Here is a 15309-nt window from a genome sequence, read left to right on the forward strand (position 1 = left end):
AGGAACCATATCCAAATATCCATGGAATAGGCCCCTTAAATCAAGTGTCAATCAAACCAAAGACCTTACCACAGCATGAAAAACACAGATTGGGTGATTTGGGGTCTTGAATTAAAGTGTGACCTGGTACAACACACACATGTACATTTTCCACTATCCCCATGATGCGGTTTGAAATAGAAATATCTAGGCCAGTTGTAATGACATTATTTTCTCCACAACTATGTAACCCTCAACAGGCCAATTCTAATGGATAGTCTCTCTGCATTCTAGAAACAGCAGTACATCTCCAGTCAGGCAGCCACAGTCCTGAGAAAAATACACTGCCTTGCATCGACAGAAGAACACAGTCTGTCACCCTAAAACTAGTCCTACTGTACCAACATTAGCAGATCAGCCGCAAATTATTGGCAAAAGATTTAAGGCTTCTCAGGATTCTCATAAGCCCCTGGCTGCTAACAGCTCGGAGGGGCTTGGTGTCAACGTCGGGGCTGGAGCCGAGCGTTCTCATTGGTCGACGGGCCAGGATAGAGAGTGGGGAGATGCTTTATTTGGCCTGGGGCAAGGGTTGTTGCTGCTGCGCTGTGGGAGCCGTCTACGCCATGGGAGCTCACGCCACCTTAGTCGTGGGAGTGTGTTTGGCTGGACTGGCAGACTTGGCCAGCTTTCAGGAGTGCTCAGGGTTCAGGGCTCAGACACTGAGCTGGGCCGGTGCCATGGCCTGGAGGGTGAGGATGTCCTCTGTTGTGGCTCTTAGACAGAACTGGGCCAGGGCTATCACAACAGACACTCTGTCCCAGGACCCCCTGTAAGCCCCACACAGGGGACAGGATGTGTGTCACTGAACATACACTCACTGAACACTTTATTAGGAACACCTGTACACCTTTTCATGGTGGAGGTGGTGTAATGGTGTGGGGAATGTTTTCTTGGCACACTTTGGGCCCGTTAATACCAATCAATCATCGCTTGAATGCCACAGCCTATTTGAGTATTGTTGCTGACCATGTGCATCCCTTCATGGCCACAATTTATCCATCTTCTAATGGCTACTTCCAGCATGATAATGCACCATGTCACAAAAGTAATCTCAAACTGGTTTCATGAACGTGACAATGAGTTCAGTGTTCTTCAGTGGCCTTCCCAGTCACCGGATCTGAATCCAATAGAACATCTTTGGGATGTGGTAGAACGGGAGATTCACAGCTTGAAAGTGCACCTGAAAAATCTGCAGGAATTGCATGATGCAATCATGTCATCATGGACCAGAATCATGGACCAGAATCTCAAACTAATGTTTCCAACATCTTGTGGAATCAATGCCACGAAGAATTGAGGCTGTTTTGAGAGAAAAGGGACTAATACCCAGTATCAGTATAGTGTTCCTCATAAAGTGAATGTATGTTGAGGACAGGATAGGCTGGTGGAGAAATCGGAGGACAGGCTTTGTGTGTTAGATACCACATGTTTGATACTGTTCCTCTTTCCATTCCATGCATGACAATGAGCCCGATTTCTACCTCCACCTCCCCTGGTTGAGGAAGTCCACTTGATTTCTGGCTTTGTATTGTTATTGTTGTGTAAATGGGGCGCTTTGGAAGTTTCACTCATTAGTTTGGGAGGTATGACTCTATACTCCAAAAGTTTGGATTTGAAATCAAACAATTACTACGAGGTTAAAGTAGATATTCTCAGCTTTTATTTGATGGTATTGGTGTACATATTGGTTTCACCATTTAGAAATGAAACACTTTTTCAGGGCACCATTACTTACAGAGGGCGCTCTATATGGTTCTGGTCCTGCCCTGGTGTCACTGTGACGTCATGTCAGCCCATGGGGTGAGCGAGTTTGTAGTTGTTGTATTTACGTGAGCATTAGGTGACCATTAGATGATGATTAGGTAGGTATTAGGTGTGAGGTGAGTGTTCCAGGCGGCCCTCAATGCAGATAAGCATTAAAGCCCCCTAACCTTCCAAGAATCCCCCACCCACACAAACAAATACACACACACACATATTGACACCGCAACACACATACACTCACACACACACACACACACAGTTGACACGATCCACCCGACCACACACACACACACACACACACACACACACACACACACACACACACACACACACACTCACACACACTCACACAGTAGACACCATCCACCCACCCAACCACACACACACACACACACACACACACACACACACACACCACCCACACACCAGGTCTGCTGCCCTGAGAGGATTGTATCTCCTATTCTGGTTAGAGCTTTCTGTTATTCTGGACAAAGAGCTGCCCCGTTTGCAAAAGATCCTATGTCTTTAGAGAACAGTTCCCGTCACCCTGACCCATAGCCCTCCAACAGCTGTGACCTTACAATCCTTTTTCCCGTTGCCTACAGATAACATTTTCCGTAAATCTGCCCATGCACAGATGGGAATTACACAAGGGGTGAAACGTTCTGTTTGCTGCGGTGTGATGAACAGCCTTCACCCTTGTTCTTATGTTCATGCAATATATTCCACAGAAACCCCAAAAAGATTTTTCTTTGGATGTGAATCCTCTTAGCAACAAAATGTTAGGCCTACAACTCATTCAGAGAAAATTTGTCATCATTTCAGTCAGCACTTCTAATTGGGTAATTGTTAAAGGCTCTGTTGTGAAAGATCTGTGCAGAATCCAGAATCCACGTCCATGTTGATAGGGTCATTCTGCAACTGTGATGGTTCATTCTGTAGAATGGGCTGATTCCACTCTGGCAGTGCAGCCGACCACAAGCGCTCCTTGTGAAATTCCATCAATAGGGGCTTTTTCCAGGGATCTCTCCCGCCCTGTAGACTCTATTTGCTTTGAGTGTGTGTATATGTGTGTGTGTGTGTGTGTGTGTGTGTGTGTGTGTGTGTGTGTGTGTGTGTGTGCGTGCGTGCGTGTGTGTGTGTGTGTTTGGTAAGAGAGAGAGAGAGAGAGAGAGAGAGAGAGAGAGAGAGAGAGAGAGAGAGAGGGTGAGAAGCAGAGAGAAAGAAAGAAAGAGAGAGAGAGAGAGAAAGAGAGAGAGTTAGAGAGAAAGAGAGGGAGAGAGGAGGTGCGTCACATCTTGAAATGCTAATGGTCAACGTCTCAATAAAATCAACTTGCGAGGAAAACAAAGATGTTTTGCTGAAGATTACTCAACCGTCTCTCAGAGATTTCGCAAGCACGTCTCACTTCTAGGTCAAATGATGTCTGTTGGATTATTCATTTTGGCATTGTGTAGTGACAGTATGATACTATGTGTGACAACAAGTTGAGAGAGCCAGGCAGCGGGTCCCGGGCCAGCAGACACCACAGACATCCTTGGCCGACCACCTCTTTCCCTGTTCTTGAAATCCAGTTCCTAGAAATCTCTCTGGCTCCAAGTTGTCCGTAGGCGCAGATCCTGAATTAACTCACCTTGCCCCAATCCCGGGGAGGGTGGTGGAGGGCAAAAATCGGAGGACGGGCTCATTGTCAGGCATGGATTGGAATGAGGAATGGTATCAAACACGTGTTGTTAATCTTAACCTTGCAGGACTGACCTTGGATCAGCCTCTCTAGAGGTAATGTTGTTCAGCAGAGAAGCCATGGGTAGGATAATGAAACCTAGCATCATCTACACCACTCAATACCGCTTACCCACGAGTGCTACTGTGAATGTCTCATCGTACATAGGCCTACTGTAACCTTGTGTTCATTGAAAACATGAAAGAAATGGTTGTAAACTAAGTGGATATGGTACCAGTGTTCATCATACATTTTAATGCATGCCTTTTATTTGAACACATCACATAGAACCACAGTGTGTTTATTCACAGTGAAGTTGAAGGAATGAATTATCAAAGTCTCTCTGTCTTGTGAACAGTGTCATCTAGTGGTGAAGACATGTCAGTGATAATATTACAATGTGTCCTATCCGGTAGTACACACACACACACTGGCTTTGTTGGTGTTGGTGTTGGGGGTTGGTGTTGCTTAAGCAGCATTATGCAAAACCATTATATACATCCTGGTAGATGTGTGGTTGTGTGTTGAGTATGTGATATGTCAAACCATATAATTCATCAACCCTCATATATCAAATGTTTGCATGGACTCCTCAAAGAGCTTTCCAACAGTGTATGATGATGCACATCCTGTAACTCAGTATCCGTATTACGTGGAACAGGCAGTCTGGGTGGGGTAGAGGAGTCCAGCTAGCGTGGGTGGAAGAAATCAGAGGACGGGCTCGTTGTAATACATGGAACCTCCACCAGCCTCCACCAGTGGGTGGGAGTTCTTTCCGGATTGGACGGGCCCAGTTAGCCTAGACAAGAACAGAGCAGACCAGAGGCTGGTCAGCAGTCCTTCCCTCTTTCTGGGCGAAGCTGCATGTCACTGCTCTCACTAGACTCACCCATGAACAGATGAAATCAGTCCAGTGCCAGGTACCAACATCCTCTCCCACTCTCTCTCTCTCTCTCTCTCTCTCTCTCTCTCTCTCTCTCTCTCTCTCTCTCTCTCTCTCTCTCTCTCTCTCTCTCTCTCTCTCTCTCTCTCTCTCTGACCCACCAAAGCTCACTTGGTGAAATATGACCAGGGATAATTGCCGTCCTGGTTAGTGGAAACACCAACGGCCCATAAGAGGTTTTCAAAATACGTAATTACTGACATTATGTAAGAGAGTATGACATTTAGAAACGAGGCAGCACAGAGGTAACTTCTGAGTTTTCAGTAAAAACATTCCCATCGTCTTTGGTATAGCAGGAATGTTCTCCCAGTATTGTTACAGCTGGATCAGAGCAACAAGACACATCTGAGTGGTTCAGTTGGTATAGCATGGCACTAGTTAGGTTGTGGGCTCAATTCTGATTGGGACCATATATCAGTACAAAAAAGGTATGCACTCACTGTATAGTAACTTGCTTTCGATAGAGATAAAATATACACTTTACGTAGATACTGGGCAAGGAAAGGGGATATTTTCCTTAATTTTCCTGCAAGTAAGCCAAACCAGAATGTAACTGTCAGTAGACTGTATGGTATGTTAGTGTGTTATACATCCACAAGGTGGTAGTGCAGCATGTTCTAAATGGCTAAATGAATCACCCTACTTGTATGTGGTAAATCTAGGGCAGGGTCAATTCAATAACAATTGAACTTTTAAAGTTATCACCAAAGAAACAGAACCAAGCTAGCACTGTAAATAACAAACTAATTCATTTTGCCTATCTAATGTCATTTTAATGTCATGTTCTGTTTAGGAAAACATAATCTACTACGCTGGCCAGCTATGCCCAATCATCATACAAATGTCCTCAATTGCAGGAACAACGAATACACAGAGATTTCCTTTTCCAATAATTTGATTTATTTGACAGATAAAAACAAGATTGAAAATGAAATCAGCTTACAAATGTATACACATCACTTGTAAAATAAGTTGTAGGCATATTTAATTATCGGAAATCTCATAATAATCACTTATATTTTCCAAAATGACTAAATATACAGATCTTTATACATCTGTCATTGTGGACGTCATCAAAAACACAATTTGCATGTTTTCGCATTGAGCTGTTCAGCGGGGGCACTCCTTGACTCACCCCATTGAAAAGCTTGATTAAAATGCAATGGCTTCTTGGTATTTGAGGTTCGAGAGGAAAAGCAGTCTACCTTTGTGTCCTTAAGTAGTCCTCAAAAACTTAAATAAACATCCACGGCCATATGGCTTTTTGTACCAGCATTACATCCACTAGTGTGATTGAGCCCACCTGTGTACCATGACTAAGATGATATGACGGAGGACACCAAGTAAAGACAGGGGCGCATTCATACACATGAAAACAGCTAATTAAACTCCCCCCCCCCCCCCAAACACACACTTACTTGCCATGCACACATACAAAGACACATACTTGTACATTCTTCACTAAAAACAGTAAACCTAAAAGGACAGTTGGTGAAACTATTCCAACAGTGATGGGAGGTTCACAGGTCCCAGAACTATGTTTTTTATAGTGTATTCCCCTGGCTATCGTTGTCATACAGAGACATAGCCTGCGCCTCTCCTGCTTCTCTGGATAGAACTGGGGGGTGGGGGTGGGGGCGGAAGGGGCCTTGTGTGATGTCACTGTTCTCTGGTATCAGATTTGTCCTTACTGGCAGTATCGTGCAGATTCCTCACATTGATTAGACGGAGGTTTCTATTTTTGTGCTGTCTCATGTATTAACTGTTCCGTAACACGAATCAGTGAAAATCACTGAAATTGGAGCCTACATTACGACCACTCTATTTGTCCATTCTGTGTGGTGATTTAGAATGATGCAGCATAGCGGGTTACAACAGAGCACAGGTCTCTCTGATGTTTACGCAGAAGATGTGGGAGGCTGTAATGTGAACTTCTATTGACAACGTGTCGTCAGATCTTTTGCTGAGCCCAGATGACGTGTTAACCTTCACACGGTTTGAAAGGGAACTGGGTCCTAAGCAAAGTCAGGCAACAATACACAGACACACCATAACAAAAATTTGCCATATGAACGCTTTTATAGAAGGAGACAAGATTTCAAACATATCTTAAAGAAACAAATGCAATATTAAAATATGGACACTGTTGGAATAGGTGATTGTCCAATGAGCAATCTGAACAGCAGGCTCCTACTTGAAGTTCTGTTTCTGAGAACCTTTACATAGTCATAGCTAATGCTATACAAAATGTGGGTAGAATCAAGGGTATGAGGTCTATTTTGTATTGCACATACATATATAGCAAGTTAAGAGAAATACTTATTCAAGTTTGCATTTATGTTAAACAAATATTCCCAGCACACAAAAGTTTGCTCTAAATGGAAAAAAAAGTTACAGACACCAATGCAGACAAACAGAAATAACCTAAAAGGCTGAAATCAGAGTGTGATGATGATGACAGCAGGGCATAACCATCTTCCCATCTCCACTGTCCATGTCACATATTGTATTTCCATCTGCTTCAGGCGAGGCCAGGTTAAGGCTAGTGGGGGGGAATCTAATTGAACCACCAGGTGTGTGAGTGTTCTAGTGTTCTTTTTTTTGCCTCTCCCTGTCTGGACTGCAGTCAGTCGATGAGTCAAAACCGCAGCAGCAGTAGCAACACTGGGGTCCCTCCTGCAAACACAACCACCCCCCAATGGGTACACGGGAGAGAGAGCAGCCCACCCCAGCCTCGGGGAACACTCAGTCCACCTGGCCGTTGTTTATGTGGGAATAAGGGGGTGGGCTTCTGGATTAGCCTGCGTGTGCTGAATGGACTAAGCTGCAGTCTGCTAGCTTTACACTGGGTTGACTGGGGTTCATCATCACCTCCCCCCAGGCACAGAGGGAATCAGATTGATCAACTGGGCTACTAGTGAAGACAGGGCTCAAGGCTACACAGAGAAAGAGAGAGGGCAAAAGAGAGAGAGGAGGAGACAAAGAAAGAAAGAAAGAAAGAGGCACATTGAGAGGGAGAATGTGAAGGAAAATGAAATACATGAAGTGCATGGAGGCTCCTCAGGGCCAGTCAGCCAACTGAGACAGGGACAGCCAATGAGGTGTGAGTGTTGTGATAGTGAACAAACGGTCCTTTCACTAAGTAGCTGAATACACACAGGTACGGCAAGCCAATGGATCCAAACTCAACGCCTGTTAAGATAGCCTGACCAGATCCTGAACAGAGACATTCTCTATCATTCTCACCAATCACTCTTCTCTCCTCTGGAGGTGTTAACTTCACATCTTCACCTCAGGATTGCAATGTGTGACAGCGTATGAGGGCTGGGCTCTTTAAACAGACAATACAGTACATGGGAAAAAAAGGTGGGGGACATACCACCACTGGGGGACGACAGCATGTGGCCAACATCCATGACAACACCAGCAGTAAAAACGTCTTCACCAATTGACAGAGAGAGAGAGATATAGTCGAAAGGCAGCAGTATATTTTGGATTTATCTATGAAACGATTCCTGAATCTAGACAGAAGGCTTAGCAGTAAAACTAGCGTTTTCCAGGACTACTCTTCTCTCTTTTTTATTTTTTTCTCCTTGAAGGCACACAAACTACCACGCAAGTATAATCAAGTGTGCAAAAAAGCTTGGTTTGAGACCATCTCGTTAAAAAAGAAAGAAAGAAAGAGAAAGAAAGAAAGAGAGGAAGAAAAGTGTATCTTTCACTTAAGGGAGGACCCAAGGTATCCACAAAGGTACCAGGTCCCAGTCCCCTTCCTAAAGGCCTTGCAGTGCAGAGTACAGGGACAGAAACATGTGCTTTACAACCAATGCAAATGACTCTGCAATTTCTATTGGCACTTAAGTAAGCATTAGTGCAGACAGAAGCAGACTCCTTGCACGTGCTGTGCACACCTGCTGTGAGGCCTCAGATCTGAGGAGAAATCTACTGTTTGTTTGGGTTGGTTCATTTTGAAGGGGAGGAGCAGGGGAGAGGGTCTCACTGGACCAAGAGTGTCTCAAGAGTTAGTTTGGTGAGTGCGGCCCATCCTGAGACACAGAGAACACCCCTCCTCTCAGGGAGCTCTGGTCTGGACCGGTGGCTGGATCAAATCAACCCACACAGTCACACACCTAAAACAATGACTCTTTAATGGTAGACAATAACATTGAAAAGCAGCACTTGGAGTCTCTCCCTTATGTTGTTCAATCCTTACATTTCTCTCCTTTATAAGAGCAGCAGTAAATCCTTTAGCCAGAACCTCCTCCCGCCCAGTTGGGTGTCTGTTGCCACTCCTCTCCACTCTTCTCCTTAGTTGATGGGGGCCTGGGGGTTGACGATGACCTGGATGACAAAGTCCTTCTGGATCTTGGTGTCCTGCAGGCGGGTCTTGTCCGTGAGCAGCTTTCCAGAGAAGAACCAGCGCTGGTGGTTGGCGTCGATGTCCTCCTGGGCCTGCAGCTGCTTCTTGAGCTGCCCGATGGAGTCGGCCATGCTGGCGCTCAGACGCAGGTCCTTCCCCGTGGAGAGGCGCACCTTCAGCTGGAACTCCTTCTTGGGGGCGGCCTGCGGCTCGGGGCTGTCGCTGGGGTCATCGTCGCTGCGCTCTGAGATCAGGTTGACCGGCGGGGCGAGGCAGTACACGGGCAGCTGGTAGCGGTTGCCCAGCTCGTCGTAACACTCCGTTAGGGACCCTGGAACAAAAGATAACAAAGACAAGTTGTTATCGTTCTATCACAATCACTTACCGTGCAGAAGTGTTGTCCTGTCCACTATGGCTTGGGCGTGCTGTGTGCGCGCATACACTACTCTGTGTGTGTGTGTGTGTGTGTGTGTGTGTGTGTGTGTGTCTCACCGTGGGGCAGTGTGATGCTGGCTCCGTCCACTATGGCCTGGGCCAGCTCGTGGTCGTTGCATTCCAGAGCCACGGCGGCCGCCTTCAGGGCATCCCAGATCTCCTTGCGTCCCTCGAAGGCCGGGGCCGTGTCCCAGAACTCATCCCTCTTGCTGCGGAGCTGGCCCTCCGTCATGGGGTAGTCACTCTTCCACTTGAGCTTGTCCTTCTTCAGAGGCTCGTTACGACCTGTAGGGACACACAACAACAACAACAACAAACTCAGTACGATAATAGCAAACATCAAACTAACCAATTAGTTTTAGGATTTAACTGATTGGGATGAACTTATACACACATTTCTCTAAAATAGCCTACATATTATATAACACAATTTGGCTTATTCAATCCTACCCTTCGCCCCGCGCATTGTTGTCATCCATCATTGTTTGTTTACAACACGCCTCAAAGTTATATCATAGGCATGTCCAAGGACATCCACGTGATAAACACGTTAACTCTAGGTTATCTAAGCAGGGGGGCATGGTGTACTTTGCACATCGCTAGCTATATAATCTACCATATGATAGGGAGTGTCTGCAGATGTCTGGCATGTCAACAGCTCTGGAGGGCATGATAGGGCAATAGCGGGTATCCCACATCCCTTCTGCAATGCTGCAATCTAGTCACTAACCAGCACAATACATGCCTTGTGATCATGTCTGGTATGATGACAGTCATGTTATGGCATACAACCATAGCAGACATAGACAAGACATTACACTGCATTGCTCTGCCGAGGCTATGCCATGGCCTGCCTTTGGCTGGAGCAGCAGTAGTAGCTTTATTGCACACTCTGTCAGGTAACAGGTAGGCCTATAGCCCTATAATCCTCATAACAACCACAGGGCAAAGTTCCAGAATTCACTGAGCCTGAAAGAATGAATCAGAGCAGCCCGGAGAGCCATAAAAACAGGCTGTAGAAATGCCTACGAAGAGGCATCCTATAAACAGTGGTGTTGTTTGGACAAATCCAGACATGGCATCGGCATCCCGCCCGCCATGTGTGGCAATCTCTGTGTTGCATACTAGGGCATGAGAATGAGCTGTACCATGTTCCTCTTTTCAAAACTGCGCACAAGAAATGTTAGGAGTGTCTGGGCCTGCCCGTCAGCAGAAGTTGTCCCTGCATGGGGGAAGATAGGAGAGGAACAGAAATACTGTATGGTTCCGTTCATAGACGATAGAGTGAAATGCTTCTTATTCTGTCATAGAAAAAACAAAACAGAAACCTTAATTACCCCCTACAACCATATCAGGGTTTAAAATTAGACCGGGGTCATTCAGAGTGTGTGGCAACATGCACATGTAGCCTATATCTGTCTATGAAACATTATCCATTCTCCTGGTTGGATCTGCAAACCTATCATTTGGCAGCCATGCCGAAGAAACACTTTACAGCTTGTGTTGCTGTTAAAGTGGTCCCTCACCTCTCTCGTTAGCATACAGAGCCTTTTAAAAAGCATCCTGGCTCTGTCTCCACAACTCAACCAGAGGGCTTAATTGGACGCACACATTTCCGAAAACCAGACAGCTGACAAGTAGCTGACAGAACGGTATGAGAGGAGGGTCCAGGGCAATGGTGTCAAAATTGGGCAGCTGACTTTTATAGTCTGCACCAGTGTGTGACTTCAACAACTCTGACCGCCACAGGTACTAAACAGTCCTATCTCCAGTTCCAAACAGCAGGCCAGCAAGCAGTTGAAGGGTGGAGGAAGCAAGATGACTGTCGTCCTAACAGGATCTGTCAGGGCTTTCTCTAGTCCTCATCGACCGCTAACCAAGGCCACCAGCAGGGAGGGGCAACAAAGACAGTTGCCAAGTATCCAAAAGGTCGCCTTTCCTGCAAACAAATTATTTCTAGTGCAGGCAGCTTACGAGGAGGAGTAATCAGGAGCACACAGCCACACGGTGTCGGATTTGCAGTGCAGTGTCTAACGTGGTGGGTTTTCTTCCACTCAGGCAAAGTGCTGGACGTCGGGAGCCGACGGGGTCAGGCACAAAGCTGTGGGCCAGACGCACTACTCAGAAAGGATATGACTCAACACACTCAGCGGAGCCTAGAGGACAGACACAGATACAAAGCCAGTGTAAACTTGCCTGCCAGTTAAAGTGAGATGTGTCAACCCCCCAAACCAACAGATAATTGGATAATTTGGAAAATGTGCAGGCGACCAGTCCTTACTGAGTGGGCATCTCCCCTCTCTCCATATTGTGAATCAACGTTGCCTCTGCATGAGAGAGGAACGTTACAAACACATGAGGCAATAACAGGGTGTGTGCTCCTCCACAAGGCCAGTAAAAGTTGCTCAATGGTTTGTTGAGGTTATGAAGAAGCATATAGGTCCCATTTACTTGTTCCAGCAATGCCAGACATGACTGCATCATAAAAACACAGTCTTATATTGTTTAAGGACATAAAGAAATTCCACTAAACATGGGCCTGTGTGGATTTACAAGCATCATCTGTGGTGCAAAACAATACGCTGTAATCTTACATCATAGTTCCCTCCCATCCCCCAAGATAAATGCAGGGTGGATTTCTATGCCTGGAGGCTTTGGGTTTGCTTTTACCCCTGCAATGTCAACCGTTAAAGTAGGCCATTTCTCACACTGAACCAACACTGAGTGGCACATCCATAGGACTAGAGCGGATCCCTATATAGGAATATCTCTGACAGACAAAACTAGGCTAAACACAGCCAACACCAATTTCCTAGGAGCACATACTCTCACCCCTGTAATTGACAATCTTATCGCCCCCACTAAAGCACAGTCCTCAACGTCCTGCTGCTAAAGATAAGCCTGGACGAACTCTGCCAAACCTCCATGTAAGATCCAAAAAGCTATTTTTGAAAAGCTGCCTATCAACTAACCTCAGTCTCTGTTGCTAGACAACATTGACGTGTGGAACATGCAGTTTATTTAACACACAATTTAATAGGAACAGAAAGCACGTTCTCAAAATAACCCATGTATACGACACGTACACGCCAATGTAGTTACAAAACTAGACAATAAAACAAATAGTTAGAGACAAATTAACTTCTAGAGGAAGCAGGAGGATAGCCAAATTATACAAATGAGTGTTTGTCTTTACAATCCTATCGAGAGAAATGACCTACATCATGAGACATACAGTGTACAACTTCTCCTTGCTTTCACATGGCACACTGCATGCCGACCAGGTGCTTTCAGTCTCGAGATGCACTGATCCGATACTGACCCATCGGTATCAGGCCAATTTTGGCCTTAAATGTTGGATTGGGAATCTGAGATAGGGAATGCCTAACAAACCGCTGCCATGACGCAAACTGTCATAAAAACTTGCCAAACACTGTCCGCTGCACAGCTGAGATGACACGCGGGCGCGGTGACAACAATAACAACCATGTCTGCGGTCCGGAATTAGAAGAATGATGCCAAGCATAGCACATACACAGCTGTTTCAAAAAAAGGGGAAAAAATAGCCTTTTAACGGATTGGTACTCGGCACTGTCTGATACTCAAAAAGTTCAGTAGTCGGAATCGGTATCGGCAATGAAAAAGTGGTATCGGTGCATCCCTAATTCAGTCCCAGTGGAAGTTTCAATGTAATAGGGGACATGATGTGACTTATTCTTATCATTAGCCTGGGAGTGCCTCTACCTGCACCAGGCACTCATTGCCCCAAAGGCCTTATGGTTTTCCTTCAGTTCAAGGTGTACAATACAGTGGAGGTAGAGGTAGAAATCGTAGGATAGGCTCATTGCAATACATGCAATGGAATCAGATCAAACATGTGTGTTATCTTATCTTTGTGGCTTTGTTACATTTACATTACATTCATGGCATTTAGCAGACGCCTTTATCCAAAGCGACTTACAACAAACACATTTGTCTAAGTGGGTGAATCAGCTATCCATCAGTCATCATAAGAAAAAGTGATCTATGCTAGGACCAGGGGCTATTGGCAGTCACAATGCTAGAAGAAGGAAGATTAAAATATTAAAAGAAAAAGAAAAAAAAAATACATTTGCACACAAATTCAGATTCCACCAGTTACATAAAAGCCAAGTAGTTATACAGTACAAGAACAAAGTATGACACTGTCACTATTGACCTTCTGCAGAGAATGATCTTAAATATCTTTTAATCTTAGCAAGGAAATGGAATTGCACCTTGACGTTTCAAGATAACTTTGTTTAAGCCTCAACTACAAAGTCCAATGCAAAACTACCATGTACTATTAAACAGGATACATCTCTATGATCATGGCTGCTTTGATTTCCCCCTATCAAAATACTTAGTTCTGCTAGTACAAAGGTTTCAAGAAGCTGATGCACTGTGTCTCCTACTCGACGGGGGAGGGGAAATTGCCCATGGCTGGTACAGTGTCTTCGTCACAGTCGAGACAGACATGGCCTTGGGTACATGTATGACAATCTACCTGGCACATGTATGACAATGCGCTGCTCAAACTCAGGGGGAAAAAGCTGGGAGAGGTTGTCTACTGTCTGAAAGTCATGAAGTAGCCCACCGATATACATAGCTACAATGTTACCAGCCCAACTACCATGTCTCTTACCTCCACGTTTTCTGTGTGTCCTTCCACCGCTCCTGGATGAACCGTGGCCCTGCGTGTCCTCACGTTCTCTCCCGACACATCCTCCCATGATTATAACCAGTTGGCTAACTAAGCAGGGGCCCCATTCTTATTAGTCAACCTCTAGCTAGCTAGAACCAAAACAAATGATACTGCAATATAGACCAGGTCACGGTGGCTTTCTTGATAGTAGGCAAAATTCTTCAAAGAAAACCCTGCAAATCTCACGGCTGGGGTTATGCCGCCTGCTCAATCAATGTAAAAGTTAGCAAGCTAACTATGTAGCGAGCTACACTGCCGACTTCGCTAGCTAATTAGCAAGTTATCTGTCAAAAATATAGGATAAATACTTTAAAAAGTTAAACTTAACTAGCTGACAAGCTGGTCAACAACTTAGCAAGCCAGTTATCTAGCGCGCAAAAGCATGATGTATATCGTGCTAGCTAGCTGGCTGTGTCTGCTTTATTATTGTTTGACGTGATCCAACATTCCAAATGAGTAACCAGCCTTGTCGCGTGCAAAAAAAGAGCTTCTAGCGAACTAGCTAGCAAGCAAAGTGGATAATGAAATATATTGTCACTGCGATTATAGTAATTTACATGACAGTTACTTCTAAATTGTACTAGCAAGCCATGTTAGCTAGTTAGCGACCGTAGCTAGCTAACAACTGGAGGTGAACATTTCGCTGGCTCTCGCCACCTTGCTGTTGCTTCTGGCTACAGACAGTACAGTGCCAGCTAATACTAGCTAGCGAGCTAATTGACGTCGCTACGCCTGCTAGTTAACACTAGTAAACAAACTTCCGTGCACCCACTACCGCCTAATTATTCAAAAAGCAGGAGTAAAAAACAGAGTAATGGTAGTAGTTCCAGCTATCCTTGGTCATTTCAAACCTCTCGTATTTTCTCCCCCAGGTTTTTTAAATCCCCTTCCCTTCCTGGTGAGGCTTGCAGCAACAACTTTTTTTCGCCTGCGCGTGCCCAACGCAAGGGTGTCAAATTGATGTTACGTCACGATTTCCTGCAGTGAGCATCCTTGGACAAGTGAAAGTCCTACACGTTGAAACAATCAAAACAATTAACCTAGAGACAATTCCAAAAATATTAAATGCAATGCAGGATGTTTTGAACATAGAAGGACGCCTTTGGAACATTAACGTGTGGTTGGGTGCACAATTACATGATGTAAAACGATTGCTAATATGTTTGGTTTGTAAACACAGATTTGTAATTAACTGCTGAAAGTTAACTTTGTAATCTACGCAGATGGGGTTCAAATCGGAAAGGAATTTATTTGTGAGCAGCTCAGTGTGCTCTCTCAACTGCAACAACTTTCCACGCATGCTCAATTCAGTTCAACCAAAG

At 45.1% G+C, this 15309-nt stretch overlaps 1 protein-coding gene across 1 annotated transcript; it reads right to left on the minus strand.

Annotated features, from left to right (window-relative positions):
- Positions 1-5363: 5363 nt before the first annotated feature.
- On the minus strand, positions 5364-14877 carry ubtd1b (ubiquitin domain containing 1b). The gene is made up of 3 exons (XM_083688119.1): positions 13928-14877; positions 9322-9549; positions 5364-9160 (listed from the first exon to the last, which is right to left on the minus strand). The coding sequence occupies exons 1-3, from the start codon at positions 14013-14015 to the stop codon at positions 8778-8780; spliced, it is 699 nt and encodes a 232-aa protein (XP_083544245.1). The 5' UTR covers positions 14016-14877; the 3' UTR covers positions 5364-8777.
- Between the last annotated feature and the right edge of the window lie 432 nt (positions 14878-15309).

This window comes from Argentina silus (genome assembly GCF_951799395.1).
Source record: "Argentina silus genome assembly, chromosome: 16".
Lineage (NCBI taxonomy): Eukaryota > Metazoa > Chordata > Actinopteri > Argentiniformes > Argentinidae > Argentina > Argentina silus.

What these genes read in the sequence shown, in the direction of transcription:
- ubtd1b (XM_083688119.1), bottom strand. Translation starts at nt 14,015, where the DNA reads ATGGGAGGATGTGTCGGGAGAGAACGTGAGGACACGCAGGGCCACGGT. An exon ending in GACACACAGAAAACGTGGAG is followed by an intron (nt 9,550 to 13,927) that starts GTAAGAGACATG and finishes GTGTCCCTACAG; the next exon opens with GTCGTAACGAGCCTCTGAAG. An exon ending in CAGCATCACACTGCCCCACG is followed by an intron (nt 9,161 to 9,321) that starts GTGAGACACACA and finishes CTTTTGTTCCAG; the next exon opens with GGTCCCTAACGGAGTGTTAC.